This window comes from Triturus cristatus, chromosome 4_2, assembly GCF_964204655.1.
Source record: "Triturus cristatus chromosome 4_2, aTriCri1.1, whole genome shotgun sequence".
Taxonomy (NCBI): Eukaryota; Metazoa; Chordata; class Amphibia; order Caudata; family Salamandridae; genus Triturus; species Triturus cristatus.
Genome location: NC_140586.1, coordinates 590951960 through 590968607, shown reverse-complemented (window position 1 = coordinate 590968607; position 16648 = coordinate 590951960). Strand labels below are relative to the sequence as shown.

The 16648-nt window shown below is 43.9% G+C and overlaps 1 protein-coding gene across 1 annotated transcript in view; it reads left to right on the top strand.

The window, feature by feature from the left end:
- The window catches only part of MSH4 (mutS homolog 4), a 1782190-nt gene extending 1775722 nt beyond the window's left edge, over window positions 1-6468 (top strand). Inside the window, exon 21 of the mRNA XM_085599942.1 lies at window positions 6280-6468. Within this exon, the coding sequence (XP_085456068.1) occupies window positions 6280-6468 (189 nt within the window). The remainder of the gene's footprint in view (window positions 1-6279) is intronic.
- Window positions 6469-16648: the final 10180 nt, after the last annotated feature.

Genomic DNA, 16648 nt, shown 5'->3' with positions numbered 1-16648 from the left:
TTAATTCCTTTGTCCCCTTTCGGCAACATCCACCCAGGAATAATGCCTGCTGGGAGCTGTAGTTAATATGGGACTGCAGAGGATGAGCGATCATGTGACCGGGGGTTTGAATACTCCTACCAATGGGGACAATGCTGGACACTGAAAGGCGTGGGTGGAGTTATATCCTGACAACTGCGGCATCTGACGAAGGCTATTAATGCCGAAATGCATTGTGCCCTTGCAGTTTCCAATTAAAGGTTTCCATGGTTTTCCCCATGTGGTCTCCTACCTTTCGTATCAGAGGGGTTTTCGAATGGATATTTATAGGCCAGCCAGAGGCGTACAGGAGACCCCGTTCTACGAAGTGGCTGGAGTTTCCTGGCAACAGCTCTCGCAGCTTTCTTTTTCTTCCAAGTTATTGGTATGACTCCGGCCCGCCTCGAGTGCAAGCTACACCAGGGACTGCTGCCAGGTGCAGCTCGTAATTTCACGAGGAATCAACTTCAAGCAATGTTGATCCATGACCCGGCGGACACCTGCACCAGGGGCTGGAACGTAAGGGGATCCAAGGAAACCCGAGGACTTTATTTCAATTCGGGACTCTCCATTTGGATTTACCGTGCCTTTACCCTGAACTGTAATTTTAATTTCTTTGTCCCCTTTCCGCAACATCCACCCAGGAATAATGCCTGCTGGGAGCTGTAGTTAATATGGGACTGCAGAGGATGAGCGATCATGTGACCGGGGGTTTGAATACGCCTACCAATGGGGACAATGCTGGACACTGAAAGGCGTGGGTGGAGTTATATTCTGACAACTGCGGCATCTGACGAAGGCTATTAATGCCGAAATGCATTGTGCCCTTGCAGTTTCCAATTAACGGTTTCCATGGTTTTCCCCGTGTGGTCCCTACCTTTCGTATCGGAGGGGTTTTCGAGTGGATATATATATATATATATACCAGGACCAAGATCTCGGCTGAGATCGAAACGCGTCGTTTGTCTGCCAAAATAAACCCGCATTATTAAGGAACTAAGAACTGGAGTGGCTCGTCTTTTCTGGACGAACTGCAGGATTCATATTTGTATATATGTATATATATCCAAGCTACCAAGTCACCCAAACTGCCGAACTCCTGGACGGGTGCTTTCTTCCGCCAGCGTGAGGGCGAGATCACGTTTCAAATCAAAGCTACCAGGTGCGGAGCACATACGGGACAATAGATTAAAAGATAAGCAAATGCATTTCGGCACATAGCCTTCTTCAGTGCTTTTCATGGCAAACAACACAACCCTCATTTATATAATGTCCAAGTTGGTTTAATTGGAGCACCACAGAGACATAGCCATTAACGAAGGACTTACAAACTGCTTGGTCTGAATACCAGATTCACTGGCTGCCATGTTTGTGTGTGTTTAATCATATTTCAGCCATAATGCACATTTCGTTTTTCACTTCGTTTTTTAAAGTCTCTCATAGACAATGCAGATTACGAAAATGCTGGATGTCACTTGCATGCAGGCATAAAATGAGCAGTCCCAAGTTAATTACGTGGCCTCGGTGTCTCCCAGCACAAGGGAAATGTTCGCCACTTCTGTCCCTCGCCCTGCCTTTGTGTAAAATTCAAAGTTACCCACAACGCCGCTGTGAAGATAAAATGTTTTCCTATCGGCCAGGAGGCCGTCAATTATTGAATTGGCGGCATGGAGCCATACAGACTCCAACCTGTGGGTAACTTTGAATTTTATAAATGAGGGTTGTGTTTGCCATGAAAAGCATTGAAGGCTATGTGCCGAAATGCATTTGCTTATCTTTTAATCTATTGTCCCGTGTGTGCTCCGCACCTGGTAGCTTTGATAGAGATATATATATATATATAAAGTCCAGATTCTCTCTTACTAAAGAAGGAGTGTGACACAGCTCCGGGGGAATACACAACAGATTTATTGATTTTCCGCGCTGGCAAAAGATGTCCCTGAAACAATGGGCAGACGCGTTTCAGCCATGGATTGGCCTCTTCAGTGCCAGTCTCTGCTGCCTTCCTGCTGATCCCAGGGGCCCATTATGACAGTGTTTAAGTCTGTGAACACTCCTAATCATGTGATCACTTGCCCCTCCTTCGCCTCACAGGTGTAAGGCATCTCGCGCTCTCCTTCAGTACCGTTGCATGCTGGGCATTGAAGTCCTCCGTTAGAGCCCATACAGTGAAAGGACTGCTAAAACACCAAGTGGTGCCTCCAAACGTGTTTGGTCGGTGCTCACTCGCCACTGCAGCCGGATTTGAAGGTAAATCTGTTCTTTGTCCCCATTATCAGGCAACACAATCTTTTGGTGGATTGTTAAACGCGTCCCCCCCCCCTGGTGCTGGATTCCCACTTGGAGGAGACTAACACATGAGGAGAGAGGAGGCAAATGTGTGTTGCCTGATAAGGGGGACAAAGAACAGATTTACCTTCAAATCCGGCTGCAGTGGCGAGTGAGCACCGACCAAACACGTTTGGAGGCACCACTTGGTGTTTTAGCAGTCCTTTCACTGTATGGGCTCTAACGGAGGACTTCAATGCCCAGCATGCAACGGTACTGAAGGAGAGCGCGAGATGCCTTACACCTGTGAGGCGAAGGAGGGGCAAGTGATCACATGATTAGGAGTGTTCAAAGACTTAAACACTGTCATAATGGACCCCTGGGATCAGCGAGAAGGCAGCAGAGACGGGCACTGAAGAGGCCAATCCATGGCTGAAACGCGTCTGCCCATTGTTTCAGGGACATCTTTTGCCAGCGCGGAAAATCAATAAATCTGTTGTGTATTCCCCCGGAGCTGTGTCACACTCCTTTAGTAAGAGAGAATCTGGACTTCATGTTTTACCAGCTTGCAGGTGCTGGTCTTGTGACACGCCCTCTCGTTCTGGAGAGACGCGTTTTACCTGCAATCTTTTGGTGGATATATATATATATATATATATATATATATACTTTTTCTCTTGGTTTACTGCTTACTGTTCTGATTCAAGTATGTGAATCTATGAAAGATCCAATTCTGGAGAAGTAAATGTGTTACTTACCGGTAACTGTAGTTCTCCCTTATTGGTATCTTTCATAGATTCACATGTGACCCACCCTCCTCTCCTGAGTTGCTCTCCTCTGAATTTACATTTACTACACTAAAGCTCGAAAATCTCAGGGATTCAGACTCTCCTGGGAGTGTTCTAAAGGATGCAATCGCTTGATTGGCTAAAACTTGTAGTTTGGGATTTTTTTTAAAGGACATAGATAGGCTATACAACCTATGGATCATTGAAATAATGTCTATCATAGTAATGCACATTGCTTTATTATAGAACCGTGGGACTCCCACTTCAAAGCCGGGGAATGATTAAAGCATGTGAATCTATGTGATACCAATACTGGAGAACTACAGTTACAGGTAAGTAACTAATTTTCTCGCTCAGCATAATGTGGCAGGTACGGTGAACTGAAGTTGAAAAACCACATCTGGGCTTGTAACTTCCTTAGAGTGTTACTCTCACTGGATAACTCACATCCAAGAAAAATCACTTTATGATATGCATCAATTTACATTATTATTTAACATTAAATATTTGTTGATATTTTTTTTCGAGTTAAATAAACTTTTTTATTTTTCCGTGTAATTGACCATGCAGAGACCTCCACCAAGACTGCAGAGTCTCCTTATAGTAAAGTATGTGGAAAGGTAAAAAGTTTGTTTAACTCGAAAACATTATTACGACAATTTTTATGTTAAATATTAAGGTTAAATGATTTTAAATATGTATTTATATGTAGAAAAAAGGTAAGACATGCTACAGTATATTTACCTATAGTTTGAATGAATTCTTTAATTAATTTGCATGTATTAAGCTAGAAGACATTTCTGAAGTTTATATTAAATAATACATTCCCAATAAAGAAAAAAATTTAAATGTGCTTTATTAAATCTTAAAAAGTGAAGTATAAAATTAATTAAGGTGGATTTTTTAAAAATGTAATGAATATAGTAAAAAATAGTTGTTAAAACGTGTTCGAATTAAATATATGTGTACTTATTCATATATTTTTAATCTTATATTTAATGTATTTATATTTGTAACATTTTTCAATAATTTTATATAATGTAGCATTATTTCCAATTGGGTTTTATTTAAAGTACTAACCTACATTATTATCTATGGGATGGTGCTGCAGTACCAGTAGTTGGTCATGTGTCATGCTAGACTTACTATTGCTTTTTTTTAGCAGTAGTAACTTCTGGAGTGCAGTTTGTGAATAACAATGAACTGTTTTGCGAGTGAGTGTTACCCCTCCTTGACCATTCCTTCACCTTTCCTAGTACGTATGTCCCTTTTTCCAGACACTCCCCTGTGACCCTCTCACATTTACGACTTAAACCTAGTGATTGATTTACAAATGTAACACATACTTTTGAGTAAGCTCTAAGTAACTTTACTACTTTTGGGTATTTACAAAATCTAAGTCACTACAAAAAAATAAAAAACACAGCAGGACGTCCAGCACCAAACAAGACCAACCACTGGTACTCCACACTCTTATAGAAAATAATGAAGGTAGGAAATTTAAATAAAACCCTATAGGAAATAATGGTAAATTAGTTTTTAAATATTTACATATATAAATAAATATAAAACAATGTTAGGAAAACTATTGAAAAAAATTGCACACATAAACTATTTTATAATTAAATAATATATTACTCTATTTTGAATTATGTATAATTAACTAATAATTAACTTAAATAATGTAACAGTATGTTTTAGTAAAATACAGCAACATTAATTATAATTATTTATATACATCACTTATAGTAAATATATAAATTAAACTTCAGAAAATATTTAATTTTAATATATTCCATTAATTAAAGATGTATTTGCAATTGAAATTAAGTGCCAAATGCTGCAGCATTTTGCTTTTTTCTACATTTAAAATATATAAAATGAATTTATATGAATATTTAATATAAAAATATTTGTAATGTTGATTTTTTAGTTTAATAAATTATATTTTAAAATGTGGAGATTTCCTCCCTGACTGCTAGTTTCCATATAATCTTATATATTTTCTTTACATTAAATTATATCTATTGATATTTTAATTATTTTACATATTTTAATTTAACATTATTTTCTATGAGGTTTTATTGTAATTCCCTACCTCCAATATTTTCTATGGGAGGATGTTACAGTATCAATGGCTGGCCATGTGTGGTGTTGACTTACTATTGTGTTTTTTTAGTGTAACTTACACTGAGAGGTCCATTAGGCAACCCTTGCGGTGCTGGGACCGGACGCCAGTGGTGCGGCGCACCCGCACCGGCAATTAGGATGCCACCGTGGTGGTGGCATCCTCCATTCCCAGCATTGTGGCGGGTGGTGCTCACAGCACCGCCCGCCACAATGCTGGGAATGCACGGCGTGCATTGTCATGCACAAGGTGACAGGCACCGCAAGGTACCTGCCACCATATCCATGACAATGGGGGGTACCAAAGGTACCCCCCATGTGCACCCCCCACCCCCAATACCCTGGGGGTCCATAACGGGTCACCGGAAGATAATTCCGCATGCCTTTCCGCATGCGTTGCCCTCCACGGAAAGGCATGCTTCCGCCCCCATGCTAATATGGATGGCGGTGTCTAGCAGACACCACCACCATATTAAACCCTTTTCCGCCGGACGGTCTTCTCATCCGCCGCGGTACCCCCGCCATACTAATATGGCAGGGGTAAATGGGTGGCGGGCGGGGAAGGATGTAGGGCAGATCGCCTCCACCATGCGGGCGGTGGCTATCCACCCTACATCCTAATGGGCCTCTAAGATTTTCTGAATAGCCCAAGTAGTAAATGTACCCAGTAGGGGTAAATGACTTAACAGTGTAAATTATCATTATGAGTCAGGCCCTTCATTCATATAACAAACCAGAGAGACAAATCAGAATGAGATATGTTTGGGGGAACCTGGGTTGCTATTGAGAGGATGTAGCCTCGCTGTTCAGAGTCTATTGCACATCTTGCACTGGGGCCAAGTCTGATTTGCATATGGTTGTCTTCTGCCTGTAATTGCATATAATGTTCAAAGAATAATGCACTTATGTTTATCAGAGTAATTACGGTCTTTTAGATTGATTCATGCATTTCCAGCTATCTCTTTTGTGCTGTATATCTGATCTATTTCCAACTATATTAAAGTTGATTGATTTATTTCTTATTTTTATTTTAATACACATGGGCTTAATGTTCTGATTTTATATTTTTTGTGAACAGCAAAATCAAAAAATCACTCCTGAAGCATTAAGTCATAGAGCAGTATATCAGTTAGCAACACGATTAGTACAGACTGCTAGGAACTCTCGATTGGATCCAGACAGTTTGCGGTTATACTTGGCTGGTCTTAAGAAGAGATATGAAGCTGATTGTTTTATTGCTGGAGAAGAGCCAGAAAAGACAGAATGATGATTCAGGTGTTACATTGAAAAAATATGCTTTTTCCTTTGCAGTTGCATGTCTATTTCTATCAAAGAAATATGAAATGGAATGAAATGCAAAAATAGACTCAAATGTTCTAAATAAGAAAATAAAAAATTCCTAAAGCTAAACATGTTACTACAAAGTAGCTGTGAGAATTCTTGTGGAGCTTCACATTAATAATTGCAGAATTATACAATTATGTATGTAAAACATCGTTATTTGTATTAAGGAAAGAAACATCCTGTTTTAATAGATTGAAAAATAATTAAAACTTTCTATTCAAAACCATTTCATTAATAATTTACCAATGTTCTAACAGAGAAGTGGAATTAACTGTTCTTACTGCATGTTATACACTGACCTAGTCTGACTGGGATCCTGCTAATCAGGACCCCAGTCACTGTGCGTTCTCCCAAAACTGACCATGGTAAGTACTCTTGTACATCCACAATTGGCTAATGGTGCACCCTTGTAAGTTCCTAGTATATGGTACTAAGCAAACCCAGGGCATAGCTACACCAGGGTCTCCCATGAGTTGCAGCATGTATTGTGCTACTAGTGGGAATCCACTCAAACTGCAACTACAGGCCTATCATTGCAGCCTGTGTGAGTTGGTTCTTGCACATCCCACAACAGATATAGGTTTCCTTATATCTGAGGTCACTACATTTAAAACCTATAAGTCATCCCTATGGCAGACTCTTCAGTCTTGAGGGCAGGGTGCTTAGTTAGAATTGTGAGGGTGCCCATGCATGAGCAGGCACCCCTGCAAACTCCAGAGTTGATTGTCCAGGCTTTGTAAGTGTGGTCAGCCATTTTTAATACACATAGTGGACATCAGTCATTACGAGATGTCTAACTATATAGTGGCTGCACCGAACCTGGTCCTGTTTGGTATCAAACATGTTGGAATCCTATCCCAACACCTATAACAGTGTTGGAAGTATGATTCCATGTACTGGGGAGCTCCCTTAGGGTACCCCCCCGTACTGCTGGTACAGCCTTTCAAGGTCTGACAGCCAGTTAATGCTGCTGCCAAACACAGACACGATTCTGCCCTCCTGTTGCTGAGCCAAGGTCTAGCAAGGGAAGGTAGAACAATAGGTTTCCTGTCACAGGGAGGCGTGATCACCTTGAGGCGTGACCACCTTCCAGATAGTGTATTGGGCTTGGGTGGGGGCACTTGTCAGAAACTGAACAAAGGACATGGGAGTATCCTCCCCTCTGTCCAGCCCCTCCTCTGAGAGGGACCCTTGAGTTGTTGCAACCCTTCCCTTAGGGTACTTAAGGACTTACCTGTGGGTGGGTCCTCAGATTCGTTGTGGCACACGGCTCAAGACTGAAACCACCTCACTCTTCAACACTTAGACTTCGCCTGGAACCAAGACTGCACCAAGGAAAACTCCTGCTGCTCCTTGTCTTGTTGTTCTGCAAGTCTTCTTTGTTGTCCGTGCTTCATCCAGGTTCTTCGACAGACCTCTGGACATCAAGAACACTTGCAGTAATTTCCCTTGGAGTAAAGGAGTCACTCCCCCTGCATCTGCAGGCACCGCAACAAAGCTGACCGGTTTGCTGCTCTTGTTGTCCTAAGGACTTCCTGAGGCTCAGCAACACAGGTGGTGGTTCTGCAACTCCCTCGAGGCCTGACCTGTCCTCTCTGCAATTATGAGGCCAGTATCCCTCGTCAGAACCAGTGGGACGAACCCCTGTGCACCGCTTTGACTTGCCATTGCCAAAGATTTTTGGCTCTGCACTCCAGAGATCTTCCCTCCAAGCTCAACATCCTCAAAGCATCCTCTGCCCCATGGGCCTTCGTTCTTGGTGAGCTGCTCAAGGTCCTCTTGTGACTTCTACCTTCATCTGTGGGTCTTCCTGAGGGTTTTCTCCTGCTTCAGTGGACTTGCCTGCATCCTCGGGGCCTTCTCTGACTCTCCTGGTGTTGGTGAGCTCCTTGGACCTTGCTGGTCCCTACGTTGCTCCTTTTTCTTTCTCCATGCCAGTTGCGGCTATCAAGGATTGTTGGTGCTCCCGCCGGACACTGACCATCTAGTTACCGACATGGGAAAGCTTGTGCACAGCTCCTGGTCTTCCTCAATGTTTCCTGTTCCTCACTGCTGCAGCAACACTGTCAACTCATCTGAACCTTCCGACATCAGTGGGCATTGCTCTTCCATGCCTCCTGGTCACTCCTGAGTGGCATAGACTCTGTCCCCTCTGCATGCAGGTTGTTCACTTCCAGAATCCACCCTTGGATTACAATGGATTTCTTCACCTTATTCTCCAGAGACATCTTCTTCCACGCCTTCCATTGTCATCTACAGAGGTTTCCGACTTCTCTTCACCCCTATGCACCTGGCTTCCCTGGTATAAGCAACCTTGTCATCCATGAGTGGGTGGCTCTCCAATCTTCTGTCCTCCAAGAGAATTCTTCAGGGTTCTCTGGGAAGGATCCTTCTTCTGCAAAACTGCAACCGCGACTTCTCCATTGACTTCCATTGGTCACGAGGCTGTGTTCACACTCTGCACACAGCCTCTGTGGGTTCCTGGGTACTTACCTTGGGTGGATCCTTGTGTCCCCGGCTCCTCTGGGGCTTCTGGTCCAAATCCTGTCCTCTTCTGCGGTTTGCATTCCACATTCTTAGTGTATGGTTTGGTCTCCCCTGGTGACCACTATAATTTGGGCTACTTACCTTATTGCATTTGAAGTATTATTGTGTATTGTGTTGATATCTCTGGGTAGGAGATATACCAACGTGTTTGAGAGTGTTGTGTAATAAATAGCAGTATTTGTATATAAACACTGTGTGGTTCTCTTTAATTTAACTCACACCCTAAGGTTAAACTGATAAAACAGGCAGCTTAACACTTGTTTAAGATAAGTCTGATGGCTGCTCTTCACAGCTACCACTTTAAGAGCATTCTATGGTTATCAAAGACCACAAAAATCACCATAAGGATTGCCTGGATTCGTGCAAGGTGCATCACTTATATAAGTGTGCACCATATTCTAAGCCAGCCTCCTACAGGTTGCTACTCATATTAATCCATACTTGCAATGTGTTAAAATGTTACGTTCTATATAATTGTTATCTTATGTTAACCTCCATTTATAACAAGCACGGCTACTCGGAAGTGTCCCGACGTGGGCTTTAGTCCGCCCGCCACCCTAGCGGTGCTGGGACCGGCTGCCAGTGGTGCGGCGGTCCCGCACCTGCAATTAGGATGCCACCGTGGCGGTGGCATCCTCTATTCCCAGCATTGTGGCGGGAGGTGCTCACAGCACCGCCCTCCACAATGCTGGGAATACACTTTGTGCATGCACAAGGTGACAGGCACCGTGTGGTTCCTGCCACCTTGTCCATGCCAATGTAGGGGGGTAACATAGGTACCACCCATGTGCACCCCCCACCCCACCAATACCGTGGGGGCCCGCAACGGGCCCCCGGAAGCAAAATCTGCATGCCTTTCCGTGGTGGCAATGCCGCCAGGGAAAGGCTGCTTCCCGCTCCCATGCTAATATGCATGGCGGTGTCTAGCAGACACCGCCACCATATCCAGATCCTTTTCCGCTCCGTCGACTGGTCGACAGGCGGAAAACTGGCAGAAGGTCTTTCCGTCCGCCGGGGTCCCCCTCGCCATACTAATATGGCGGGGGAAATGGGTGGCGGGCAGGGTATGATGTAGGGCGGATCACCACCGCCATGCGGGGGGTAGCGATCCGCCCTACATCATAATAGACCCCATATTCTTCTTAAATGGCAATATGGGGGAAGAAGAGGAAACGAGACAAAACACTGTGGCGGCAAAACTGCTAGGTTTCTCAATCATCTATGGATCTCTGGGTTAGTGAGCACCTAGCTAACGGAGAGACAAATGCATGAAAAAAAACAATCTCATAGGAAGCACAATGAAAGATACACTCTGATAGCATTAAAATTATAATTGCGTTTTACTGTTCTGTTATTCAAAATGGACAATGAAGATTGCGGAAGCAGCCTAGGAGCCGACTCCATGACCCAGGAATAGCTAAACTCATGAAACTCGAAAACACAAAGCAAAAGAACCAGCAAGAATGTGCAATGGAGGCGAAAATGAGAAGCTATGGTGCGTTAACCACCAAAAAGCGGAAACAAAAGAAACATGAAGGAGCGAGGGGAGCCGGTTTCAAAGTAATAGAGTGGGAAGCATCATCAAACACATACAGCTGCTGCCTTACTGTGTCTAAACTCGGAAATAAACCAGTTAATTCTGGAAGATGTTTTATCCCAACCCTGAAAAGCTAGATGCTAACCACCCTCTCTGTACCTTCCAATAAGCTTTTTCTCCTTAAACGCTAAACATGTTTGAAGTGTCTTAACGTAGCTGCCAAGTTTTCCACATCCCAGCATGACTATTAAGGTTAGCCCTGTTTTCACTAGAATTCTAGGAATTGTAGTCCTGTTTTTATACTAGAATATTAAGATGGCAAATACCATGACTGCTGAAGAATACATTGCCTCTGCAACGCAAGCGGAACAAATGCATCTGAACCACACATTCCATTTCCAGCGAAAGTCGTAACAACAACATGCGTTAGTCCAACGCTTTCCCTACTGTTGTAGGGACTGGAGTTGGAAAAGTAAATTATACTATTCCAAAGTGCAGCACCCCCCTAAGGCAACTCGTGATAACAACTTGCGTTGTAAATGGAATGCGTGGTTCAGACGCATTTCATTGTTGTGCCTTCATTGTTAAGGAACACGTGGAAAAGGAAAGCAGGGTGGTTGTGTCATACAATCAAATAAGACTACAAGTGCCAGAAATCTAAGAAAAGAAATGGGACTGACCTAATTAATCATGCATGGACTTGGCAGCCATGTCTCAGGGCTCTTTTTACAGGTGTGTGAGCCTGTATGGTCAATTACTTACTAGTAATCTTCATTACAACAAGCCTACGATCTCCCAGTCACAGTAATTACACTATGAGTGCATACTCCCCTGACAGAAATATTACCAAGTAAATATGAAAATTTGGTTGCCATCCCTTCCTTGAGGACACATACTACTTCCTGTCACCTCATAAGGCAGAAGCATTGATCTCACATCCTGTATTCCTAAGCCAACCCAAAAATTCAGGCAATAATTTTTGGGGAATGGAGTGATAAGAATCCGGACTGTGGGGAGGTTGCAGATTCGGAGTAATGAAGATTACCAGTAAGTAACCGGTCATTATCTCCTTGTCCAACATCCTTGTCAAAGTCATTACACTATGAGCTGAAACTCAAGCATATTTGAGTGGCTTCATAGAACACACTTTACTCCACTTTATGCTAAGAGACCTATATTTCAAGATAACATAAATCATGATTGCCTTCATCGTTGATCCGGTATTGTATTCAAAAGTGAAATATCAAATGTTGTAGACACATTTCCACCATCAATAATCTGTAAAGCAACATAAGGGTGTGAGGGGAAACCCAAGTTGCAGCCTCGTAATTGTCTGTTATTGAGGACCCTTTAAGCGCTGCCCAGGAAGCCGAAACAATACCTTTTGTCGATCTACCCTATATGTTGTTTAACAACATTTCACCCTTTGACTCAAACTGTAATGAAGACCCACTTCAGTCTTCTGTATAAGGTTGCATTAGATGGCTTTTATCCTTGCCCTGCCAATGCCCTCTTGACATCTAAGGTGTGAGGATGTTGCTGTTCCTGCAACTCTGGTGCTGAACCAAAAAACGCAGTACCAAATCGTTTAAACAGTTGAAAGGTATTTGCACTTTCACAATAAATTGAGGCCCAGGCCCAAGTACCACCTTATCAGGAAAAAATCTTCAAAAAGGTGCTAAAAATAAAAGTGCTTCCCATTCACCTCCTCTTCTTGCAGAAGCAATGGTTACTAGGAAAATTACATTGATTGTAAGAAACTTTAGAGAGTCTTGATCTAAGAGCTCAAATGTTGGCAATTCTAAAGCTTGCAAAACCAAGAGTAAATCCAAAGGACGCACCAGATATTATAAACCTGTTTCTTTAGAAAGCTTTTTAATATTTTTGTAACCAAGTGGCTTAAAGATTCATAACCCAGGTTACAGAAAGCTTACTGCCATCCATTGGGCCTACAAAGTAGAAATTGCTAACTCCAGATCGAAACCTACCTTAAGAAACTTCAGAATCCTGATTTTATCAATCATCAACCCAGATAAATCCTCAATGCCCCCTCATTCAAATGACTGCCAGTACCATGAACAGGCCTTGAAAGTCACTGGATGTCTCAAATGCTAGCTCTGAAGAACAAATCCTAGCTTCCAGATCAGCCTTTCAAGAGTCAAGCCCACAACTGTAGTCTGCTCAATCCTCCCAGTGAAAACTGAGGACAGTGGATAAGGAACCAGGGGAATTTTCCAATGCAAGATTACTGCCATTTGAAGAAGCAGGGGAAACCATGAGTGACGGCTCCATCATGGAACCACCAACAGTACTTATATCCAGTCCTACTTATTAGCACGCTCTGAATTAGAGGAATTGGAGGGAATGCATAGGTCTACTCCTTCAGCCATTTGAATAAAATTGCATCCAGGTTCCAAGCTTTGGTAGATGGAATAATGGTGCAAAATGTTGTAGTAGAGCATATTCCTCCGAGATAAAAAGGTCTATTTGATGAAACCAGAGTCTCTCTATCAACTCCTGAAACACTTGGCTCTTCAATGACGTTAGGGACACACTGTACAAGTTCTGCTCAATTGACCTGCCTGCACACTCTGACTCACGGGCAGATGAATTGCCCTCCGAGATAGCAAGTTAAATTATGTCCACTGACAAATCTACTGCGCTAAAGCATTCAAAGAGGGAACTCAAAAACTCTCCCGATAGTTCACATAACAGATCACAACCCTGTTGGCTGAACTGACTTGAACCTCCGGCTGAAATACCTAGGGTAATAAGTGAATTAATGCCAGCTATACTGCCTTCAATTCCCTCCAACTGAAATACCTATTCGACTCCTGGGTTGACCAAATACCTTGTACTGTTTCCAGACCAATAACAGTTCCACAACTCAGTTTGCTGGCATCTGTAGACAATATCCCTGGGAACTAAGTGAAGAAAAGGGACCTCAATTCCATATTTTTCTCCTTGAGCCACCACCTCATCTGTTGTGTTAGACCTGGACCCACCGGAATGGTTTGTTTGAAATTATCAGAACTGGGGCTCGAGTTTGCCAAAATATGATTTACCAATGGGTACATGTAAAGTCTGACCCAGGAAATATTCAGGATTGATGCTGCCTTTAACCCCTGTACCCTTATCTACTGCCTGACTGCACTGCTTTGAGTCAACAGTACAAAAGTCAATCCTGACATCAATGTCCTTAATCTTGTATGCCGTATAAACACTTCCCTCAGATAAGTTATGAAGAGCCGCCCAATAAACTGTCATTCCAGAATGGGGACCAGTTGAGACTTCTCTTGATTTATTAACAGTCCATGTTTCTCCACCATCCTGAATACTTCTATGTTTTTCATCTGTGCCTTTGGGAGAGAAGAGGAACATATCAACCAATCATCCAAGTATGGAAAAGCTTGTCTCCCCTTAAAATGATAAAGCGCCACCAAAGTAGCTAGCACTTTTGTTAAGATCCTGGGAGAGTAACGACCAAACAGTAATACCTGAAATTGATAATGTTCTTCTTTTACTCAAAAGTGCAGAAACCTCTGGGATGCTGGATGAACTGGGACATGTACATTTGCATCCTTTAGATCTAGAGCTGTTAGAAAATCTCCTTTGGACAGGAAGGGAATGATAATTTGTAGAGTCACCATTTTGAAGTTCTTATGAGAAATGAATGAGTTCACTGATTTTAGGTCCAGGACTGGTCTGAACTCTCCATTTGATTTTGCTACCAAAAACAGAATTGAATATGTCCTGTCCACTCGGCTCCAGCCGGCCACTTGACCCAGCTCTGACCGAGTTGTCTGCGAACTTCTTACGGTACGTTCTGATTTTGTGTCTATATGGGGTTGGTTGTGGGCGAGTCCTTCTTGTGTAGGCCCCCATGGGCTGGCTGTTTTTAGAGTAGGAATTGAGCGTGCTGAGCACCCGGTTTGTGTCGGTCCCCCCTCTGTGGCTGGTGATGGAGCCAGATCAAGCGCTAGGTCCATTACTGGAAGGGTCGAAACTTGGAGCTTGTTTTGGTCTTGTTGTGGTGCTCCTTGTTTGGTTGATAAGTGTTGAGGTTCCTGGTTGCCCTAGTTGCCTGGCTGGGGGCAAATTTTGTTTCACTGTGGTCGGCGTGGCATTTGAGGTCCCAGGCTGTTTGGAACAAGGTGGGCAGTGTGGGACTAGAGCCATTGTGCTCGATGTCAATGTGGAAACAAGCGGGTCTATCGAGGGGTTTGCAAACCCATGAGGGTGGATTTGTTTGAATAAAGAGCAGAACCTGTGTCTTTCAGAAAACTGAATTTTGTGTAGATTTTCAGATGAGTTGAATGAGTTGAGAGGATGTGATGGGTTGAACTGCTTGGCGACGCCATGTTCTTTGGTTCAGAGTCAGTTGCAATTAGTGAGGAATGGACACTGTGCTGAGCAGTGGGACATGTCTTTTGTCTCTTTCTTTTTTTCCCCTCTGGCCTGGGGGGAATGGCCACCCTAGTTCTCCCTGACCTCATCTGCGGCCTGGAGCATAGTCTTGGGGGTTGTAGCCTTGCAGTGAGATCAGGCGGGTGGTGCTGCCAGGCACTGGGCTTCTTGGGTCCTGGTGCTCGTGCTTGATGCTTAGTACTTGGTGCTTGGCAGGGCCCCCAGAGAATGGACAGTGGACCGCTGCTGAGTGGTGAACCCTGCGTTAGCAGAGGCGCCGGCTCACAATGCTCCCTCCTGTCTTGAGGGGTGTGGAGTGGCCCTTGTTGTTTGCCTCTGCACACCCACTGTCGCTGTGCACTGTCCACTGTGCACTATGCGCTGTACGCTGTCCTCCCTCTCTTGCTCTAGCGATTTTTCTTGAGCTCATGGTGAGTCTTGAAAGGATGCAAAGAGGTAAGTGGTAGAAGGTAGAGTGGTGAAGCGGTGGTGGCATGGCAGACCGTGGGGAATTGGTGGGAGAGATCGCCAATTGAGCAAGCGGCATTGGCCTAATGCCAACCGCTTCTGCTCGTGTCAGTCTCTCCCTCAAGGTCCTAGCCTCTCCGCCCCGCCCTATCCCGTGAAGCGCTGTGCTCCCTGCCGCTCAATCACCCACCACACTTGCCGCCCTGTTTTGTCCACACTGTCTTGGCCTCTGTCTCTGTCCTGTCTTGGCCTTGTGTGTCGATGCTTTAGATTCAGCTGCTGGGCCCACTGTTAAACCCTCCAAGCCCCTCCAGGGGCTTTTGGAGCCGGCCAGCTACTGAGCCAGAAGCTAGCAGTAACCGTGGCCATAGTCCGAGGCTGCCGCCGTGGGCTGAGCTCGGAGCGCAGAGCCTAGGGTGTGCTGGGGAGATAGGTTGTCTTGTAGGGGATTTCCGCGAAAGTCATAATCATGGGAATAGTCCCTCCCATGTGCGTGGACCCAGGAGCACTTCATTAGATATATCTTCTTAAGTTATCATCTTCTGCCTTTCTTGAGGAAGGCCTGTATAGACACTTAAGAGATAAAAAGACAATAATGCAGTCTAAGAAACTAGGCTACACTGGCCATTACTTCATCTTGAAGTGAAAAAGATAGCCACATTAACTTTAAGTTTAGTAATTTACTGAGCTTTACACATAGAAAACTCTCCTTCACAAAACTCCTTTTTCATGTTAGAGATGAAAGGAATGGATAGAGAAGCCTCCATAGGCTGCCATTATGTGTCTGCAAATTGTTACCGTGCCTGTAAGAGTCTCCAGAGACCCACGGTATCCCATGAGGCACAGCCAGAGGCATTTACTTTCAGTTCTTTTTTTCAGCTCCTGCTAGCAGGACCCTGGAGCATTGAGCTCTACCTTTTTCGGTATTTCATAAAAAATTAGTGAATATTTTGGGACTTTTAGCAGTTTCACTCGACGTCTTTGGCCTTTAGCTAACTACTGCTGTAGTTTTTTGGCAGTATTTCTGCTGTTTTCGATTTGACAAGTGCCCTGAATGCGGTAGGAAGAAAGCCAAGTCGGATTCCCAAACAGTTTGTATCCTGTGTTTGACTGTGTCCCATGTTCCTGACACCTGTGCCATTTG